The 22,221-nt window shown below is 44.6% G+C and overlaps 1 protein-coding gene and 1 non-coding gene across 3 annotated transcripts; both read right to left on the bottom strand.

Annotated features, from left to right (window-relative positions):
* Positions 1-359: 359 nt before the first annotated feature.
* On the bottom strand, positions 360-22,135 carry LOC139363782 (uncharacterized). 2 transcript variants are annotated; one of them, XM_071098522.1, is made up of 4 exons: positions 21,382-22,135; positions 10,120-10,206; positions 3,609-3,784; positions 360-824 (listed from the first exon to the last, which is right to left on the bottom strand). In XM_071098522.1, the coding sequence occupies exon 1, from the start codon at positions 22,133-22,135 to the stop codon at positions 21,644-21,646; it is 492 nt and encodes a 163-aa protein (XP_070954623.1). In that variant the 3' UTR covers positions 360-824; positions 3,609-3,784; positions 10,120-10,206; positions 21,382-21,643. The 2 variants fall into 2 exon arrangements, with proteins under 2 accessions (XP_070954623.1, XP_070954622.1); XM_071098521.1 differs by lacking the exons at positions 360-824; positions 3,609-3,784; positions 10,120-10,206 and adding an exon at positions 9,109-9,254.
* On the bottom strand, positions 3,387-3,488 carry LOC112423379 (U6 spliceosomal RNA). Its single transcript, XR_003013853.1, has one exon. It is a non-coding gene; the product is annotated as a U6 spliceosomal RNA (small nuclear RNA).
* Positions 22,136-22,221: the final 86 nt, after the last annotated feature.

Here is a 22,221-nt window from a genome sequence, read left to right as displayed (position 1 = left end):
CCACTGCACTCCAGCCTGGGCAATAGAGTGAGACTCCATCTCAAAAAAACAAAACAAAACACTAATTAATTGGAGTAGAGGTCAATGAAAGGATGTTCTAGTGAGTTACAGGTTGGAACTCTAACCCAAATCACCATTTGCAATCTTATTCAATATGCCCCCAGTTTCAGGCCATTTCTTTTGGGGCACACCAGAGATCAGACAAATGCCAATAATACCTACCTCTGCCCTGAATGGGGATTTTCAGGTACAGCAAGTACAAGTATTGCTTCTTCCAGGAGACGGGGGGTTGGGTGGGAGGGGCAAAATCATACAATTAATTTTTATGATAGAGATCCCAAGAGAGAAAGTGGAGGTGATTACTGTGATTTCAGTTCAATTAGAAACACATCCTGAATGTTAGACAAAACCAAAATTGTTGGTTTCATTTGAACTTGAGAAGAATTGGAGACTATAGACTTAATTATGTTTTGCATTATAGGTTAAACAATAAACACCTATTACGTTCTTCCAGAGTTAACTGAGTCTATAACACAATGTAATCCAGTCCAATGAATGTGTTAGAATGGATACTACACATTTTGTGGGTGCTACTGCAGCTTGTATGTGTTGGCAACAGTTCTGCTTTATTTCCTGTTTTTTTTTTTTTTTTTTTTTTTGTACCTTCACTGCCATATAATGATTTAGGACTTTTGCTTCCTGAGGAGGTCAGTGAGAACATTCATATCTGATACTTAACTCCAGAAGAAGATTCTTGTTTAGTTATAAGAAAGTGAATGGCTTTAGTGATGATTCACAGAAATCTCCCAAGTGATGATGGAATTCTGAAAGGAAGTATAACGTCATTTTACTTAAACACACACACACACACACACACACACACACACACACTACCCAGGACAAAAAAAAAAAAAGCGTATAAGTTAAGAGACTTCATATTTCTTCCCCAGATTCCTTAAATTATTTTCTAAAACACTGCGTTAACTTACCTTCAAATAATTTAAAACACATCAGTTGTAGCTGTTTGGAGTTCTTGTACTTCAGAAAGGACAGTGGGAAGTGGCAGATGATCATATGATCTTTATTTTACCATAAACCAGAAATTCTGTGTTAGCAGTGAAATAATACCATATTAAAGATTTGTGCTGTATTATATTAAATTAAATATTCTCTGGTCACAAGGAACTAAAAACTAAAACAGCTTAAGCAAAAAACAAAAAACCAAGGGGTGGAGGCGCTACTAGAATACCAGAGCAACTCTGAATCCAGGGAAGAGTGGGAGACCATGCCTCAAGGGGACAGAAGCCAGGGCACATCTGGAGAACTCTGTGAGCATGCACACGTGCAGAGACCTTCTCCTTAGAGTGCTGCTTCAAGGGCTTCTTCAAAATGTCTACTTCCTGGAAAAGAGAAGCTAATTGTTCCTTCTTTACTCAGAGATCACCTCTGGACCAGTGAGCCATGATGATGTGATAGGATAGAACTACACAGCAGAAACAAGGCTGAGAAGCATCCACTCCTGAGGACACATCAGGAAATTCTCAGAGAGAACTGGGGGCAGTCCATTGCCAACCACACATAGACTTTAATGTTATAATCACGTATTACAGCTAAAGGCAAGTTTTGCTTATTTTCTGTACTACAGTGATCATCACATTAAATGACATGCTCCTTCCTAACATTCTATTATCCAGCCTTAAAAAAAAAAAAAAATTAATTAAGGCCAGGAGCGGTGGCTCATACCTCTAATCCCAGCACTTTGGGAGGCTGAGGTGGGCGGATCACCTGAGGTCGGGAGTTGGAGACCAGCCTGACTTACATGGAGAAACCCCATCTCTGCTAAAAATACAAAATTAGCCATGTGCGGTGGCTCATGCTTGTAATCCCAGCCACTGGGAAGGCTAAGGCAGGAGAATCGCTTGAACCCGGGAGGCGGAAGTTACGGTGAGCAGAGATGGCGCCATTGCATTCCAGCCAGGGCAACAAGAGCAAAACTCCGTCTCAAAAATTTAATAATAATACTACTACTAATAATAAAAACATAAATTAGCCAGGCATTGTGGTGCACGCCTGCTATAGCAGCCACTTGGGAGGCTGAGGCAGGAGAATCTCTTGAACCTGTGGGGCGGAGGTTGCAGTGAGCCAAGATGGCTCCACTGCATTCCAGCCTGGGTAACAGAGCCAGACTCCATCTCAAAAAAAGAAAAGCAAAAACAGCTTTGTTGAGACATAACTCACATATTATAAAATTCATCTACTTAAAGTGTACAGTTCAATGGGTTTTGGTATATAAAATTATTAATTTATAAAAATTGTGAAAAATAAAAATTGGACAGGCGCGGTGGCTCAAGCCTGTAATCCCAGCACTTTGGGAGGCCAAGACGGGCGGATCACGAGGTCAGGAGATCGAGACCATCCTGGCGAACACAGTGAAACCCTGTCTCTACTAAAAAAATACAAAAAACTAGCCGGGCGAGGTGGCGGGCGCCTGTAGTCCCAGGTACTTGGGAGGCTGAGGCAGGAGAATGGTGTAAACCCGGGAGGGGGAGCTTGCAGTGAGCTGAGATCCAGCCACAGCACTCCAGCCTGGGCGACAGAGCAAGACTCCGTCTCAACAAAAAAAATAAATAAAGAAAGAAAAATAAAAATTATGGTAAAACATGTGCAACAAAACTTGCCATCTTCACCATTTTTTAAGTGTACAGTTCGGTGCCACTACTTACATTTATGATGTTGTGCAACCATTAGCACTATTTCCAAACTTTTTCATCACCCCAAACAAAACACTTAGAATATTGCTCTATTATAACTAGGCTTTTTTTTTTTTTTTTTTTTTTGAGATAGGATCTCGCTGTGTCACTCAGGCTGGAGTGCAATGGTGTAATCATGGCTTCAAGGCTCGCTGCACCCTCGACCCTCCCAGGGTCAAGGAATCCTCCAACCTACCTCAGCCTCAGCTGGAACTACAGGTGAAAGTCAACAGGCCTGGCTAATTTTTATTTTTATTTTTATTTTTCTAGACAGAAGGCCTCAATATATGTCTAGGCTGTATTTTCTTTCCTTTATTTTTTTACTTTTTTGAGACAGAGTCTCGCTCTGTCACCAGGCTGGAATGCAATGGCTGCCATCTCAGCTCACTGCAATCTCTGCCTCCCGGGTTCAAGTGATAATCCATTATCCTGCGTTGGGCTCCTGAGTAGCTGGGACTACAGGTGTGCACCACCACGCCCAGCTAATTTTTGTATTTTTAGTAGAGATGGGGCTTCACCATGTTGGCCAGGATGGTCTTGATCTCTTGACTTCATGATCCCCCCGCTTCAGCCTCTCAAAGTGCTGGGATTACAAACATGAACCACTGTGCCGGCCTCCAATTTTTTTTTTTTTTTTTAAATGGAGGCTTCACAAATTTGCATTTTACTTGCACAGGGACCATGCTAATCTTCTCTGTATCATTCCAATTTTAGTATATGTACAGCCAAAGGGAGCACTATAATCAGGCTTAGACTAAAAGAGTTTTGTTTGTAAAAGAGGTAGTCTAATATCCTCATCCTCTGCACATGGCTTTCCATCCCAGGTGTTCTTACAATCCCGCTGCCTGAGGTTGGTACCTGAGCTGACAGCCACAGCCTTGTGGTGACTCCTGGCATGACCTGCAGGCTCCATCCTGCTCTGCTCCTCTCCACACCCAAAGAACGCGCTGCTGGAGCTCCTTTCTCTTCTGGAGATCTCAGGGACAGAGGGAATGGCAGCGGGCACACGGGCCAGAGGCCTTCAGATACAAACCCTGCATTTTGCAAGAGTTTTGGGCCTAGACCTCGATAAAGGGATGAGGTTTCCCTTCACTATTTCCCAACTGTCAGTGAAACCCGCCTCCCCCAGCCCGGAGCCCCCTTCTCCCGCTGCCCCTCCCACCTGTCCTCCGCAGCCTCCCTCCTCCCCCATGTGTCCTCCTGGAAACACCTCCCTGGCTCACATTAAGGAAAAATACACACTTAAATTAATGATCTTATCTTCAATTAGATGTCTTTTGTGAGTACTACACAGCTTATAAGAAACTATACTTCATGTCCTGGTTCCTCTCTCTTTTTAATTATAAGTCACTATTCCAGAGGCTCTGTGTCCCTTAGGGTTCTTTAGAATCAGTAACAGAAACTGATTCTGGCATAAGCAGAAAAGGACAGTATTGAAAACATTTTGGGTAGCTCACAGAATCATGGGAGGGCAAGAAGTCCAAGGTCAAAGGAGGCTACATACTGGGGTCCCAGATTGTGTCTGAGCAGGTCATTGCTGCTGCCAAGGAGGAGGAGACTCTACAGCTGCCACACTCACCAGCACGTAGGATGGTGCTGTCATCCCCACTCCTTTTTTTTTCAGAGATGGAGTCTTGCTCTGTCACCCAGGCTGGAGTACAGTGGTGTGATCTCCACTCGCTGCAACTTGTGCCTCACAGGTTCAAGCAATTCTCGTGATTTAGCCTCCTGACTAGCTGGGATTACAGGCGTGCACCACCATGCCTAGCTAATTTTTGTATTTTTAGTAGAGACATGGTTTCACCATATTGGCTGGGCTGGTCTCGAACTCCTGACCTCAAGTGACCCGCCCACCTTGGCCCCCAAAGTGTTCGGATTACAGGCGTGAGCCACAGCGTCCGGCCCTGACTGACTTTTGAAACTGGGTGTAGCTACCAGAATGGACGTGCCTCTCTTCCATTGCTTTGAGTGACTGACTCCAGAGTCAAAATTCTGGAGCTAGGGGTGGTGGCTCACACCTGTAATCCCAGCACTCTGGGAGGCCGAGGCAGCTGAATTGCTTGAACTCAGGAGTTTGAGGCCAGCCTGGGCAACATTTTTTGTCTCTGTGAAAAATACGAAAAAATAGCTGGATGTGGTGATGCGGAAATTACAGTGAGCCGAGATCGTGCCACTGCACTTTCCTGCCTGGGTGACAGAGTGAGATCCTATATTTAAAAAAAAAAAAAAAAAATCTGGAGCTGGTACACCTGATTGGCGAAACCTAGGCCTGCAAAAGAAATAGGCGGCTGACATGGGTGGATGGATTTTTAGCATCTAGAGTGGGAGCAGGACCCTGTTTCTTACTAAGACTCAAATGGTGAGGAATTCCTCAAACATAGGAAGACAGTTCAGAGGGTGAGCAGTCAAAAAAATTGCAAATGTCTCCTGTAGGTAGGAAGCATCTGGTATTCTGTTCAGATCTGGGTCACAGCATTATTTCATCTAACTTAGAAAACTATTCTTTTTTTTTTTTTGAGACGGAGTCTTGCTCTGTCGCCCAGGCTGGGGTGCAGTGGCCGGATCTCAGCTCACTGCAAGCTCCACCTCCCGGGTTTACGCCATTCTCCTGCCTCAGCCTCCTGAGTAGCTGGGACTACAGGTGCCCGCCACCTCGCCCGGCTAGTTTTTTGTATTTTTTAGTAGAGATGGGGTTTCACCGTGTTAGCCAGGATGGTCTCGATCTCCTGACCTCGTGATCCACCCGTCTCGGCCTCCCAAAGTGCTGGGATTACAGGCTTGAGCCACCGCGCCCGGCCTTAGAAAACTATTCTAAACTAAAGTCAGTTGGCCTACCTTTCCTTCTGTTATTAAAATTAAAAAAGATACACTTGGACAATTTCTTCTACCAAGTTATTATAGCGAGGTAAAAATTCTGGCATCAAAACTCCATAGTTTTTTATAGTTTGTCTTCTTTTCCAAGTTTACATTGTTGCTTTTGAAATATAACTAAGGAGCAAGTCTTTTCATAGTAAGCTTAGCTACAGCTTATCTCTCAGATTCTAATCGGATTCATATTCTAAGCCAATATTTACAGTTTTGAAATTTCCAGAGTTTATTTTCTATTTTCCTATTGCCTTTCCTTTTTTAAGCTGGCACTGTTAAGTTTTTTAAAGTATATGGCTTGTATTACTACGAGTTAGAAAAAGAGAAGAAAGAAGTCAGAACAAGAAAGAAGTATAGGGAAAAAATAACGTGTTTTTTTAAAAAAAATTGCATCCTAGGTTAGCAAGATTTTTTTTCTTTCTCTTTTTCTTTCTTTTCTTTTCTTTTTTTTTTAGTGAAACAAACACCAGTTTATCCAGATAGCATTATTTCTCAGGCAAATAGGATAATCATATGTCTGGTGATAGCTAGTCTGATAGCTAGTCTGTATTTGTTTACTCATTAGAAAGTTCACTGATTATTCTGTGAAATCTTAAAATCTTAGTCTGCTTAGCTGATGTCCTATTTATTCTATATCTCTTTAATGAGTAAGGGATTTGAGCTGTCACTACTGTTTCAATTAAATGTCCCCTTTCACCATTTCCTGTGGCTTTATGGTGAAATACTCTACATTTACTGAATAATTTGGCATCCCATTTTCTGCCCCCAAATCCTTAAATAAAATTGATGAGAGAGGAATTAGGTACCTGTTGATCATTAGTCAACTGTCAATTACAAAACAGACTGGATTCCAGACCTATTTTCCTGGATAAAGAGGAAAAGATGTTTTAGGTAAGATAACAGGGATCAGCGAAGGAGAGAGCATTGCTGACGGAGAGAGGAGGTAATTTATGTAATCTCTTTTCAGTTTTAGAAATTCATGGCTTAAGGTGCTGCTGAAGCCTGTTCTTGCCGCTTCCTAAGAAGGCAAATGTCTCTGGCCTCCTCAAGCTAGAGGGTGCAGGAAGAAACTGACGTTGGCGGCAAGGGGTGACCAGCCAGATGGTGGGGCATGGAGGCGAGAGTGGGGGTGGAGTGAGGGTGCTAATTAGCTTTTCTTGCCTCGCCAGGAGCCAGTGACAAGCAGATGGCTGCACACTTAATGCCACCCTTTTTCTGTCTAGCAGGCAGTAGTGGTTGGTCTTGTGGTCATGTAGAGAGCACGCATTGTTTTGTTTTGTTTTTTTTCTCTTCAAAATGTGGATGTGGTGTGGGGACACACAAAGGGAAAATCTAGATTATAATATTATGTGTATCTAAGAAAAATAGATCTTATCTCCTTCCATTTTTTGCAATAACTAGATGCCTGTTTATAGTTTCACAACATCAACTGAAAGTGATTTATTCTTTCTATTACAAAAGTCAATTTAAATTAATCAAACTGTTCCAGGATATGTAAGAAATAATTACTAAAACAATACAACTGGCTATGAAATCCAAACTCAAGCCATAGCGTCTTGTGTTTGGAGAGAGGTTGGGTTACTAACAATGCAGGTCTTTCCTGGCACACCCTGTTAGTTTCTGCGTCTTGATCATTTCATAATTTCTCTAGAGCCGACTATAGTAACAGTAACTGAAAGTTTGTTAAATTGAATCAAGTTATAGTAAGTCAATCACTACACACACTATTCAATATTTGTGTAAATATTGACTCCATGCCAATATAAACATTAGTGAGTATGGCAAGGTAAAACAGTTAACATTTTGAAAATGCAATGTGTAACAAGCAGTGATTTTTAGTATAATGCCTTATGGGCTAAATTAAATAGTTCCTTTCAGAATTGGGAAGCAAGGATCCTAATATCTATTTTTGTAGGGGAAGACAAAGGAATAAATATGTACTGAGTACTACCCTTGTGTCAGATACCCTTGGCATATGCTAACATATTCAAGTCTTTCAACATCCCTATATGGTAGTTCTTCCTCTGCTTTTTACAGATGAAAAAATGACGGTTTGCAGATGTTAAGTAACTTGCTAGGGGTCACAAAGGGACTGACTGAGTAGGATTTACACGTGGGTATGCCTGACTGTCCTGCTGTCCTGTGCTGTCTTGCTTTTATTTACCTGATCCTCAAAACCTCATTATTCCCTCAAATGCTCCCAGTTTTATCTGTCTAGTGATTGGTAAAATTAGCCCACTGTATCTCCAAAGCATTCTCCACACTTCTTGTTGCTCCCAGTCCAAAGGCCAGAATGAGATCTGTAGCCAGATTTTCTTTTTTTTTCTGTCCCCCAGGCTGGGTGCAGTGGCACGGTCTCAGCTCACTGCAACCTCTGCCTCCTGGGTTCAAGCAATTCTCCTGCCTCAGCCTCCTGAGTAGCTAGGATTACAGGCGTGTGCCGCCACTACCAGCTAATTTTTGTACGTTTAGTAGAGATGGGGTTTCACCACGTTGGTCACGCTGGTCTCGATCTCCTGACCTCAAGTGATTCACCCACCTTGGCCTCCCCAAATGCTGGGATTACAGGCATGAGCCACCGCGCCTGGCCCAGATTTTCTTTTTTCTTTTTTTTTCTGAGACAGAGTCTCCCTCTGTCGCCGAGGCTGGAGTGCAGTGGCACGATCTTGGCTCACTGCAACCTCCGCCTCCCAGGTTCAAGCAATTCTCTGCCTCAGCCTCCCCAGTAGCTGGGATTACAGGCACCCACCACCGTGCCCCACTAAGTTTTGTACTTTTAGTAGAGACGGGGTTTCACCATCTTGGCCAGGCTGGTCTTGAACTCCTGACTTCGTGAGCCACTTGCCTTGGCCTCCCAACCAGATGTTTGAAGGCTTAACTTTCCTACATTCAGATCATTTTTGGACTTTAATGGTGTATTGCCCGTGATCTATCACAGAGCAATAGTTCTGTTCCTAATGTGCAATTCTGTAATCTCATTTTACCAAATTCCCAAACCTTCACATTCATCTTGTGCCTGTTAATATGTGATGCAGGTATCTTATTAGCTGAACATCTTTTAGCTCTAGTAACATGTCTAATGTTAACTAGATTATATTTGAGGCAGCTGCTACATCCATGGCTCGTTCTCTCATTGCTTAGCACACTACACAGTATTTAAAGTATGCATTTTAATTAAGTGGTTGATTTCCTCCAGTTTCTCCATCAATTGTCATGACCAGTTGATGAAGCATTTGACATGACACAGTAAACTTGAAACTGAAATAGTCTGGTGGTATTTAGAGACAGTAAGTCTTACATTACATGTTATTTACTATATTTGGTACTATCTGAGCACGAATAGATACATGTTCACTAAAATAAACATTACAGATCAATTTCTTATTTTTAGACAAAAATAACAGGAAATAAGATACATTCCACATGTAATTATTTTTTGTTTTGAAAATGTTTATGTTTTGAAAAGTTTCAAAAGTATGTGTCTCTTGATTTGTGTTCATTAGGGTGCTTTACTCAAAGGAAGTATGCACAAGTATCTCTTTGATATGGTAGATTCATTATGAGGAATAAGAGTCTGGTGAAAGATCAGGGTACTTAGATCTTCCATTGTCCTGTGTTGGTTCTACTTGCATATGGGCCCTGGCAGACAGAAAGATGACATCATTGCACCATTGCATTGTCCCCCGGGGAGACATTCTGCTGCCTTAGAGTCAAGATTTAGTTGAAAAGGTAGAAAAAAAAGCAATATGTTGGGTTCCAAATGACCGCTATAGTAGTTCATAGGAAGAATAGCATCTTTTTTTTTTTTTTTTTTTTGAGATGGAGTCTCGCTCTGTCGCCCAGGCTGGAGTGCAGTGGCCGGATCTCAGCTCACTGCAAGCTCCGCCTCCCGGGTTCACGCCATTCTCCTGCCTCAGCCTCCCGAGTAGCTGGGACTACAGGCGCCCGCAACCTTGCCTGGCTAGTTTTTTGTATTTTTTTTAGTAGAGATGGGGTTTCACCGGGTTAGCCAGGATGGTCTTGATCTCCTGACCTCATGATCCGCCCGTCTCGGCCTCCCAAAGTGCTGGGATTACAGGCGTGAGCCACAGCGCCCGGCAAGAATAGCATCTTTTTTTTTTTTTTTTTTTTTTTTTTTTTTGAGACGGAGTCTCGCTCTGTCGCCCAGGCTGGAGTGTAGTGGCCGGATCTCAGCTCACTGCAAGCTCCGCCTCCCGGGTTCACGCCATTCTCCTGCCTCAGCCTCCCGAGTAGCTGGGACTATAGGCGCCCACCACCTCGCCCGGCTAGTTTTTTCTATTTTTTAGTAGAGACGGGGTTTCACCGTGTTAGCCAGGATGGTCTCGATCTCCTGACCTCGTGATCCACCCGTCTCGGCCTCCCAAAGTGCTGGGATTACAGGCGTGAGCCACCGCGCCCGGCCAAGAATAGCATCTTAATTCATCTGCAGTGAAGCAGATATTTTGATTCACTGTAATTTAAAAAATAAAAATGGTGGACTGACACTTCTAACTTCATGACTTCCCTTTTCCTTATGACAATAGAGAATTCATTTCTCCATCCTTCACTTTGAGATCAACCCAACTTAAATCTGTTGAAGGAAGTAAATAGTGAATGAAAGTAACTAAGAAGTTACTATTGGAGAAATGAAACCAATTTCTTATAAATGACACCAGGTTCCTGAAAATCTTATGAAGAAGTTGATTCAGGTTACCACAGGGTGATTTTCCCAAATGAATGCCACAGTGACTACTGAACTTTTCTTTTCTTTTATTTTCTCTTCTCTTCTCTTCTTTTTTCTTTTCTTTTCTTTTTTTTCCAAGTCTTGCTCTGTTGCCCAGGCTGGAGTGCAGTGGTGCTATGTTGGCTCACTGCAACGTCCACCTCCTGGGTTCAAGCGGTTCTCCTGCCTCAGCCTCCTGAGTAGCTGGGATTAGAGGTGCGTGCAAGCAAGCCTGGATACTTTTTGTATTGTTAGCAGAGACAGGGTTTCGACCAAGTACGGTGGCTCATGCCTGTAAATCTAAAACTTTGGGAGGCTGAGGCGGGTGAATAGCCTGAGGTCAGTAGTTCAAGACCAGCCTGGCCAACGTGGTGAAATCCCAGCCTTACTAAAAATGTAAAAATTAGCTGGGTGTGGTGGCGGGCACCTGTAATCCCAGCTACTCGGAAGGCTGAGATAGGAGAGTTGCTTGAACCCAGGAGACAGAAGTTGCAGTGAGTTAGATCACACCACTCCACTCCAGCCTGGGCAACAGAGCAAGATTCTGCCTCAAAAAAAAAAAAAAAAAAAAAAAGAGACAGGGTTTCATTATGTTGGCCAGGCTAGTCTCGAACTCCAGACCTCAGGTGATCCACCCGCCTCAGTCTGCAAAAGTGCTGGGATTACAGGCATAAGCCAATGCACCCAGCCGATGTTTTTCTTTTTAAAGATCTGTTTCATAATACTTTATTCATATTCCAATCTTTCCAAGACAAAAATGACAACAACCCTCTTCAAGTCACTTGTTTCACTCTTTCTTCTTCTTTTTTTTCTTTTTCGAGACAGAGTCTCACTCTGCAGCCCAGGCTGGAGTGCAGTGGTGCGATCTCGGCTCACTGCAAGCTGTGCCTCCTGGGTTCACCCCATTCTCCTGCCTCAGCCTCCCGAGTAGCTGGGACTACAGGCGTGCTCCACTATGCCCGGTTAATTTTTTATTTTTAGTAGAGACGGGGTTTCAGCATATTGGTCAGGCTGGTCTTGCACTCCTGACCTTGTGATCTGCCCGCCTCAGCCTCCCAATATTTTCATTTTTTATCATGGTGGAATGTATTGTACATATAGTAAAATCCACAGATCTTAAGTGTACAATTTAATGTCTTGGTAATTGTATGTACCCATGTACCCATGACTTTATTCAAGGTATAGAACATTCCTGTGGTTCCAGAAGGTTTTTTTTTTATTTTCTTTTTAATTTTTTTTTTTTTTTTTTTTTTTTTTTTTTTTTGAGACGGAGTCTCACTCTGTCCCCCTTGCTGGAGTGCAGTGGCCTGATCTCAGCTTACTGCAAGCTCCGCCTCCCGGGTTCAGGCCATTCTCCTGCCTCAGCCTCCCGAGTAGCTGGGACTACAGGCGCCCGCCACCTCGCCCGGCTAGTTTTTTTGTATTTTTTAGTAGAGACGGGGTTTCACTGTGTTAGCCAGGATGGTCTCGATCTCCTGACCTCGTGATCCACCCGTCTCGGCCTCCCAAAGTGCTGGGATTACAGGCTTGAGCCACCGCGCCCGGCCTTCTTTTTAATTTTTTTTTTTTTTTTTTTTTTTGAGACGGAGTCTCGCTCTGTCACCCAGCCCAGGCTGGAGTGCAGTGGCGCGATCTCGGCTCACTGCAAGCTCCGCCTCCCGGGTTCACGCCATTCTCCTGCCTCAGCCTCCCCAGTAGCTGGGACTACAGGCGCCCACAACCGCGCCCGGCTAATTTTTTGTAATTTTTAGTAGAGACGGGGTTTCACCGTGGTCTCGATCTCCTGACCTTGTGATCCGCCCGCCTCGGCCTCCCAAAGTGCTGGGATTACAGGCGTGAGCCACCGCGCCCGGCTCTTTTTAATTTTTTTAAATTTATTTTTATTTTTATTTTTTTGAGGAGTCTCACTCACTCCATTACCCAGGCTGGAGTGGAGTGGCACGATGTCAGCTCACTGAAACCTCTACTTCCGGGGCTCAAGCGATTCTCCTGCCTCAGCTTTCCAAGTAGCTGGGATTACAGGCATGCGCAAGCACGCCTGGCTAATTTTTGTTATTTTTAGTAGAAACGGAGTTTCACCATGTTGGTTAGGCTGTTCTCGAACTACTGATTTCAAGTTATCCGCCCACTTTGGCCTCCCGAAGTGCTAAGATTACAGGCGTGAACCACCGTACCTGGTCAATTTTTTTTAGTAGGAACGGGGTTTTACCATGTTGGCCAGTCTGGTCTCAAACTCCTGATGTCAAATGATACGCCCACCTCAGCCTACCAAAGTGCTGGGATTATAGGCATGAGCTACTGCACCAACCATTTTATTTGTTTTTATTTTTTTATTTATTTATTTTTTTCCGAGACCGAGTCTCGCTCTTGTTGCCCAGGCTGGAGTGCAATGGCACGATCTCCGTGCGCTCACTGCAACCTCTGCCTCCCGGGTTCAAGCTATTCTCCTGCCTCAGCCTCTGGAGTAGCTGGGACTACAGACGCGTGCCACCTCGCCCAGCTAATTTTTGTATTTTTAGTAGAGACGGGGTTTCACCATGTTGGCCGCCTCGCCCTCCCAAAGTGCTGGGATTACAGGAGTGAGCCACCGCACAGGGCCTTTATTTTTATTTTTATTTTTGAGACGGAGTTACCCTCTTGTTGCCCAGGTTGGAGTGCAGTGACGCGATCGTGGCTCAGTGCAATCTCCACCCCGCGGGTTCAAGCGATTCTCCTGCCCCAGCCTCCCCAGTAGCTGGGATTACAGGCATGCACCACCAGGCCAGGCTAATTTTGTACTTTATCAGTAGAGACCGGGTTTCTCCATGTTGGTCACGCTGGCCTTAAACTCCCGACCCTCAGGTTATCCTCCCCACCTCAGGTTATCAGCCCGCCTCGGCCTCTCAAAGTGCTGGGATTACAGGCGTGAGCCACCACACCCAGGACTTTTTTTTTTTTTAGACGGTGTTTTGCTGTTGTCGGCAAAACTGGAGTGCTATGGCCTGATCTCAGCTCACAACAACCTCCACCTCCTGGGTTCAAGCGATTCTCCAGTCTCAGCCTCCTGAGTCGCTAGGGCTACCAATGCCTCACCAAGCCCAGCTAATTTTTGTATTTTCAGTAGAGATGGGGTTTCACCATGTTGGCCAGGCTGGGCTCCAACTCATGACCTCAGGTGATCCACCCACCTCAGCCTCCCAAAGTGCTGGAAGCCACCACTCCTGGCCTTTTTTTTTTTTTTTTTTTTTTTAAATAGAGATGGGAGGTCTCACCATATTGCCCAGGCTGGTTTTGAACTCCTGAGCTCAAGCCATCCTCCCACCTCAGCCTCCCGAAGTGCTGGGATTATAGGTGTGAGCTACCACGTTGGGCCCAGAGAGTTTCCTAATGACCCCTTCCAGTCAATTCTCAACCCTGTAGGAAATCACTGTTCTGATTTCTTTCACCATAAATTAGATTTATTTGTTCTTAAACTTAAATAAGTAAATCTTACAAGATGTACCCTTTATTACCTGGCTTCTATGGCTCATTATAATGTTTATGAGATTCAACCATGTGGTTGGTGTACCTGCCATTCCTTTTTTTAAATTGCTAAATAGTACTTATACCACAATCCATTTTTCTATTCTCCTGTTGAGGAACATTTGAATCTTTTTCAGTTTTGGCTATGTAGGGGGTAAAAACTTTCCCCTACTCTTAGCTTCTGTGGCTGGGCCTGAGAATTAAACTGACCTGATACATTTCTTTGTGGCGCAATCTCAGCTCACTGCAACTTCTGCCTCCCGGGTTCAAGCAATTCTCTGCCTCAGCCTCCTGAGTAGCTGGGATTACAGGCACCTGTCCCCACACCTGGCTAATTTTTATATTTTTAGTAGAGATGGGGTTTCACCATGTTGACCAGGCTGGTCTTCAACTCCTGACCTTGTGATCCACCCGCCTCAGCCTCCCAAAGTATTGGGATTACAGGCGTGAGCCACTGCGCCCACCCAACCTGAGACATTTCAATAGGATAAAAGTATACAAATTTTACTTAATTTTTTTTAGTGTACCAGAGGCTTCATAAGAAAAAACGAAGACTGAAGAAGTGGTTAGGACTGAGAGTTTATATACATTTCTTTTCTTTTCTTTTTTTTGAGATGGAGTTGCACTCTGTTGCCCAGGCAGGAGTGCAGTGGTGTGATCTCACATTGCAACCTCCATCTCCTGGGTTTAAGCAGTTCTCCTGCCTCAGCCTACTGAGTAGCTGGGATTACAGGTGCCCGCTACCATGCCCAGCGAATTTTTGTATTTTTAGTAGAGATGGGGTTTCGCCATGTTGACCAGGTTGGTCTCGAACTCCTGACCTCGTGATGCACCCGCCTTGGCCTCCCGAAGTGCTAGGATTACAGGCGTGAGCCACTGCGCCCGGCCGAGAGTCTTTTCTACATCTGCTGTAATTCCCAATTGGCTTCAGCTCAAAATAATCAATATGCCAAAGCGACATATTCTGGGGTGGCATGTTCTGAACCCCTTCAGCTCTTATGAGCAAAGCTACTATAAACTTCTTGTTCAAGTCTTTTAGTGTACTTATGCTTTCTTTTTTTTTTTTTTTTTTTTTTTTTTGAGACAGAGTCTCGCTCTGCCGCCCAGGCTAGAGTGCAGTGGCGTGATCTTGGCTCACTGCAAGCTCCGCCTCCCGGGTTCACGCCATTCTCCTGCCTCAGCCTCCCGAGTAGCTGGGACTACAGGCGCCCGCCACCTCGCCCGGCTAGTTTTTTTTTTTTTTGTATTTTTTAGTAGAGACAGGGTTTCACCGTGTCAACCAGGATGGTCTCGATCTCCTGACCTCGTGATCCGCCCGTCTCGGCCTCCCAAAGTGCTGGGATTACAGGCTTGAGCCACCGCGCCCGGCCGTACTTATGCTTTCATTTGTCTTGGGAGTGGAACTGCTGGACTACAGGACCCATTTTTACCTTTATAAAGAACTGTCGAACAATCCCTCCCTCCCTCCCTCCCTCCCTCCCTCCCTCCTTCCTTCCTTCCCCTCCCTCCCTCCCTCCCTCCTTCCTTCCTTTCCTTCTCTCTCTCTTTCTTTCTTTCATAGGGAGTCTGGCTGTATTGCCTAGGCTGGAGTGCAGTGGCGTGATCTCGGCTCACTGCAACTTCTGCCTCCTGGGTTCAAGAGATTCTCCTACCTCAGCCTCCACAGTAGCTGAGATTACAGGCGCCCACCACCATGCTTGGCTAATTTTTTTTTTTTTTTTTAAAGTAGAGATGGGCTTTCACCATGTTGGTCAGGCTGGAGAACTGTCAAACAATTTCTGAAGTGGTTGTACTATTTTACACTCCCATCAATAGTATATAAAAGTTTCAGTTGCTCCTATACTCTGTATGTAAATTGGAGAAGTCCCTATTTACTTTTCAGTGTCATCTCTTTTCAGAGACTTTAACAGAATATATTTTGTAGCATTAAATTCCAAGTATGTGGGCAACCAAATCCTGGATAATTCTTGCCCAGTTACCAATATAAATTCTCAACATGGCTGGGCGCGGCGGCTCATGGCTGTAATCCCAGCACTTTGGGAGGCCGAGGCGGGCGGATCATAGGTCAGGAGATATAGACCATCCTGGCTAACACGGTGAAACCCCGTCGCTACTAAAAATACAATAAATAAATACATAAATAAATAAAATTAGCTGGGCGTGGCAGCGTGCGCCTGTAGTCCCAGCTGTTGGGGAGGCTGAAGCAGGAGAATGGCATGAACCTCAGAGGCGGAGCTTGCAGTGAGCCGAGATCGCGTCACTGCACTCCAGCCTGGGTGACAGAGCAAGACTCCATCTCAAAAAAAAAAAAAAAAAAAAATTCTCAACGTACACAAATACAAATATTTCATACAAAATATAGTCATCTCATTTTACATTATAGTTTTATTCCTGAAAAACTTATACAGCTAATTTGTGTAATTCAAATCATTAACTGAATACATTTTCCCCTACTTCCATGTCCAGTTCAAATGGTCCTCTTGCAGGATGTTCTATCATGTTGTCCTTAACTGAAGTGAGTCCTTCTTTAAATTTTAGCAGTTTCAGTGATTTGACACTTGTCATCAATGTCAATCCCTTGGGGCTTCATAATTTATGGCATCATTGCTTACCCTATTTAATCACATGTAAACATTTTATTTCCACACACACACAGAAAAAAAAAAAAATTCAGTGCCTTCACTGAGGGAAGGAACTATCTTATACTTAAAAACAAACAAACAAACAAACAAACAAAACAAAAAACTCCTAGGCCAGGCATGGTGGCTCACGCCTATAATCTCAGCACTTTGGGAGCCTAAGGCAGAGGACTGCCTGAGCCCAGGAGTTGGAGACCAGCCTGGGCAACATGGCAAGACCTCGTTTCTTTTTAAATTTGAAACAAAACAAAACAAAACAAAACTCAATCATCCAGTGGAGTGCCTTGCACATAGGAGGTACTCTAGCATTTCCTGCTTCATTGGTTTTTCTGTTTTTGTTTTGCTTTAGGCAAGGCATAACTGTTATGATAGCTTAAGTAATTTACTTTTTAAAAATTATATGGTAATTTTATCAATTTTCCATTTTTCTTGACTAATGTAAGCCAGGCCTAAATTAAGATTATTGACTAAAATACACTTATCTTACCACTTTACAAATCCCTAGTTTAAAGCACCTCCTGCTTGGTGTGGTTTGAAATAAAACCATGGGGAATTAGAGATTCTGTCTGAGTTTCCCTCTAATTCTCCCTGGGGGCTGTGGGTTGCCATTTACAGCCCTCCACAAGGTTCTGAGTCCTTTTGCCAGTCCCTGGAGGCTGACATTCTTAGAAGCCCAGCTCAGAGATCATCTTGTCTGCTCCCTCCTCCTGCACACAGAAACTTGCTCCATCCTTGACATGCCTACACCGCTTTGTTCATGCCTGTTTAGTACTTGACACTTCGAGGCATAATTTATTATATACATGTTTGCCTGCCTGTAGCTGGGCCTTTGAGCTTCTCCAAGCAGGGATCATGTACCTTAGACATTCCTTGCTTGGCATGTAGTAAGTGTTCAACAAATGTTTGTTGAATAAATGCACGGATTAATGAGTGAGCAAATAAATAAGACTCTTTTTTTTTGAGACAGAGCTCTTGTTGCCCAGGCTGGAGTGCAGTGGCATGATCTCGTCCCACTAATTTTAGCCCCGGCTAATTTTTATATTTTTAGTAGAGACGGGGTTTCACCATGTTGGCCAGGCTGGTCTTGAGCTCCTGACCTCGGGTGATCTGCCCACCTCGGCCTCCCAAAGTGCTGCGATTACAGGTGTGAACCACCGCATCCAGCTGGTTTTTCTAAAATATGTGAATCTCTGGGCATTTAGGCCTGAAGGAGACTCGTTTCTTACTCAAGCTCCGTGAAGTACATATACATATGCCATGTTGTTTTTGTTTGTTCAGCCTCTCCTTATCCCTTTTTAGGATGAATTCCTCATTCTTGTGGGAATCCCATCTGGTTTACTGTCACTCGACTCTCCTTCACCCATATATTTTTTTTTTTCTTTGAGACGGAGTCTTGCTTCATTGCCCAGGCTGGAGTACAATGGCATGATCTCAGCTTACTGCAACCTCTGCCTCCTGGGTTCAAGTGATTCTCCTGCCTCAGCCTCCTGAGTGTCTGGGATTACAGGTGCCACGCCCACCACCGCACCCAGCTAATTTTTGTATTTTTAGTAGAGATGGGGATTCGCCATGTTGGCCAGGCTGGTCTTGAACTCCTCACCTCAGGTGATCCGCACGCCTCAGCCTCCAAAAGTCGTGAGATTACAAGCGTGAGCCACCGCTCCCAGCCATTCACCCCTATTTTTTTTAATTTTAAAATTTTTGTTCTTATTTTCAAAATTTAAAACCCCTACCTATATATATATACACATAAAAAAATAACAATTTTGAGCAGTATAAAACCTTCAGGTGGCTGTGCTATAAGAACAATCCTCTTAAAGGTGGTAAATATACTTTAAAACTCCTAAGCTTTTTTTTTTTAAACACGAAAATCAAAATCAGACTTGGAAGACATTCTGGATAATCACTCAACCTTCTAAAACATAATGCCTACACTTTTATAATAACTGGAAAAAGTATCAAGTTTGTAAAATATATGTAGTCAAACAACCTGTTCCAGGACATCATGTATTCAGTTATTTTTTCATTCATCCATTCAGCAAACATATATTGAAGAGATATCATTTAGCAATTTTTTGTTTCATTTTGTGTCACAGTCCTAGCTATCCTATTTGTTTGCAATGTATACTCAGTTATCTGCCAGCTGTCGCTCCCCTCTCCGGAGACAAAAGTGGGTTATTGCTAAGCTTTCAGTCTCTCCTCCCCGTTTCTTCTCACCCAATCCTAGTATGGCCCCTTCTCCCCAGATGTCTTATGTATCCTATATTTTTCTGTCCCAGATCCAAATGACATACATAAAGTAGGACAAATGTCAATTGAGTTCTTTATATGTAGTGAGGTAGTTGTGGGAGGAGTATGGGCGAGGGAAATGATGGCATGGCATGTTGAGACTTGGTGGGGTTATATATGGTCTAACCAATAATGAGGACATGTGCCCTGACAAGTAAATGGAGGTGTGTAGTGAAAACAAAGGCAGGAGATTTGAAATCACCACTATCCTAATAAATGCAGAAGGGTTGTCACTTACAAACTTACAACTTGTTACTTCCAATTCATTGGGGAAACTTTGGAGGGATAAGATTTCAGGAATTACTTGAATAAAGGGAGCTTGACTCACTTAGTATGAGAGTACAGAAGGCCATATTCCAGGTTTAGCATTAGGTATGGGAAACACCTAGAGAATAAGGAAAGTGTATATTTTGTAAAGTACCTGACTAAAAATGTGCACGATTGTCTAATTCTTGTGTGTGTGTGTTTGTGTTTTTTTTTTTTTTTTTTTGCTACAGAGTTTTGCTCTTGTTGCCACGCTGGAATACAATGGCGCTACCTGGGCCCACTGCGACCTCCAGCTCCTGGGAGCAAATGATTCTCCTGCCTCAGCCTCCCAAGTCGCTGCGATTACAGGTGCCTGCCACCACGCCCAGCTAATTTTTTGTATTTTTAGTAGAAATGGAGTTTCACTATATTGGCCAGGTTGGTCTCAAACTCCTGGCCTCAAGTGATCCACCTGCCTCATCCTCCCAAAGTGCTGGGATTACAAATGTGAGCCACTATGCCCGGCCACAATTACCTAATGCTAAGGCTTCAAGATTTTCCATTCTTTTTTCTTGGTTTTGACTGGAAACACATGATTACTATTAGTAAGAGTTACTATTTAGCCTTCACGTGTTATATGTCTAACGCACTGCATAAATTGTTTTATTAAATCTACACAAATCCTGTGCAAGTAGAAATCATCCCCATTTTCTTTTCTTTCTTTTTTTTTGTTTCGAGATGAGTTTCGCTTCTGGAGTGCAATGGCACGATCTCGGCTCACGGCGACCTCCACCTCCCAGGTTAAAGCGATTCTTCTGCCTCAGTCTCCCGAGTAGCTGGGATTAGAGGCATGTGCCACCAGTCCCGGCTAATTTTATAGTCTTAGTAGAGACGGGGTTTCTCCATGTTGGTCAGGCTGGTCTCAAACTCCTGACCTCAGGTGATCCGCCGGCCTCTGCCTCCCAAAATGCTGGGATTACAGGCTGAGCCACCACGCCCGGCTGGTTTTCTCATCAGTAATTTAGATTTTAAAGTTCCTTTTAAGATTACTTGAATACTTAAAGTCGAAACTTTTCGGTTCTTAAATTCTCAACGAGGTTAAGAAAGGAGGTATTTCATGGCCGGGCGCGGTGGCTCACGCCTGTAATTCTAGCACTTTGGGAGGCCAAGGTGGACGGATTGCCTGAGCTCAGGAGTTCGAGACCAGCCTGGGCAACACGTTGAAACATCGTCTCTACTAAAATACAAAAAATTAGCCGACTGTGGTGGCGCTGGTCCCACCAGGCAGGAGAATCGCTTGAACCCAGGAGGTGGAAGTTGCAGTGAGCCGAGATTGTACCATTGCACTCCAGCCTGGGCGACAAAGCGAGACTCCGTCTCCCTGCCACCCTTCCCCCACCCCGCAAAAAAAGAAAGAAGATATTTCAGGAAACCGGACAGGAAATAGAACCATTAATAAGGAGAATGGTCATAATTCACAGAGTGCCAGAAATTCATCTGTGACGAATATGCAGCTCCCAGTGTTCTTCACTAATTCTTATGTACATGACTTGATTAATAGTTAAAAGAATATCCTGGTCTTCATTTCTGCCATTTTTAAAGTAAGTAACCATTAATTACAGAAGCGTTCCTAACAGTTGGTAAGGTGGCCATCTAGGGTATAGTTAAGGGCCAGACTCGAGTCAATTAGAATCCTGGGACCTGTCAAAAGCAGTCCCGTCTGTCGCCTGCTGGGCAGCTATAAAATGGATGGTTTTTTTTTGTTTTTTTCAGACGGTGTCTCTGTCACCCAAGCTGGAATACGGTGTCTCTGTCACCAAGCTGGAGTGCAATGGTGCCATCTCGGCTCACTGCAACTTCCCCTTCCCGGGTTCCAGGGAATCGCCCACCTCAGTCTCCCAAGTAGCTGGGATTACAGGCACCCGCCATCATGCCCGGCTAATTTTTGTATTTTTGTAGAGATGGGGTTTCACCATCTTGGTCAGGCTGGTCTTGAACTCCTGACCTCAGGTGATCCTCCCACCTCTCCGCCTCCCAAAGTGTCGAGATTACAGGCGTGAGCCACCGCGCCCGTCCGGATGAATTTTCAAATAGATACAATCCAGTTTCCTATATCACACGGCGGTTGTGTGGATGGGTAATCCATGAAAAGCCTAGTGCTGGCACTCAGTCCCAATAAACGTTAGCCTAAAAATTAGGAACTTTTCAAAGGGATGAAATGTGCTTTCTATTAGAAGTAGCTGCCAGTGACATCTTGGGAGCCTCTTTTTAAAAGCAAAAAATTATTTCATCTTAAATTTCCACATGTTCAGATTTTTATGCATCTGATTTTAAGAGTATGAAACAGCTTGCGCTCATATTTACTCACCGTCATATGTTAATCGTATCATTTCTGAGCTGTTTTTGATTTTACAAACCCTTAAGAAACAAACGGATTAGGAATCGCCCATTAACACTGGTAGCAAATGATTTAAAATCAGGGTTGCTGGTTTTTCTGTGATAATCTGTCGGCTTCAAGACGCACAGATCTCAATTTCATGGAAAGAAGTTGCCTGATATAATTTTCCACCCGAGAGAAAAATAAAGGCTGGTACTTGGAACCTGCAAGCAGTGCGTTTGGAACTCCGGACTCAAGTGCCTATTACGTAATTCCACAGCGTCCCAGCCTCCAAGCCGTTTCCCGAGCCCTCCACAGGAACAGGGGTTAAGGTTACCACGCCCGCGGTGGCCGGGGACTCTGAGTTTCGCGTGTGGCTTTTAGGAACGTTTATATTTGAATTTCCCTGAACCGCCGAGTGTGGGCGGTGGCGCAGATCCGCCCCGGAAACCTCCGGGCTCCTTCCCGCCTTTCGCAGGCCCGGCCCCTCCAAGGGGTCCCCGCGGGGCGGCGGGAGGGCCCGGAGGGCGCTGGGCCCAGGGCCGCGCGGGTGGGCAGTCCCGGGCGTCCTTCCTTGCCGCCCTGAGTCCCGTCCGGGCACCGCCCAGGCGGGCGTGCCGAGCGGACGGTTGCCCGAGTGCCAGATTTTAAATTTACAGGCCCGGCCTCCGGGCCGCCGAAGCACGCTGCCCGTTCCCCATTGGCCGATGACGGTCACGTGGAGGCGCCAGGGCGCGCCGGCCATGTTGGGGTGTGCGGCGCCGCGGCCCGCGCCACCTCCGCCCCCCGCGGCTTGCCTCCAGCCCGCCCCTCCCGGCCCTCCTCCCCCCG

This window comes from Macaca nemestrina, chromosome 6 (genome assembly GCF_043159975.1).
Source record: "Macaca nemestrina isolate mMacNem1 chromosome 6, mMacNem.hap1, whole genome shotgun sequence".
Taxonomy (NCBI): domain Eukaryota; kingdom Metazoa; phylum Chordata; class Mammalia; order Primates; family Cercopithecidae; genus Macaca; species Macaca nemestrina.
The sequence above is the reverse complement of the archived record's forward strand: the minus strand, read 5'-3'. Positions and strand labels throughout refer to the sequence as shown.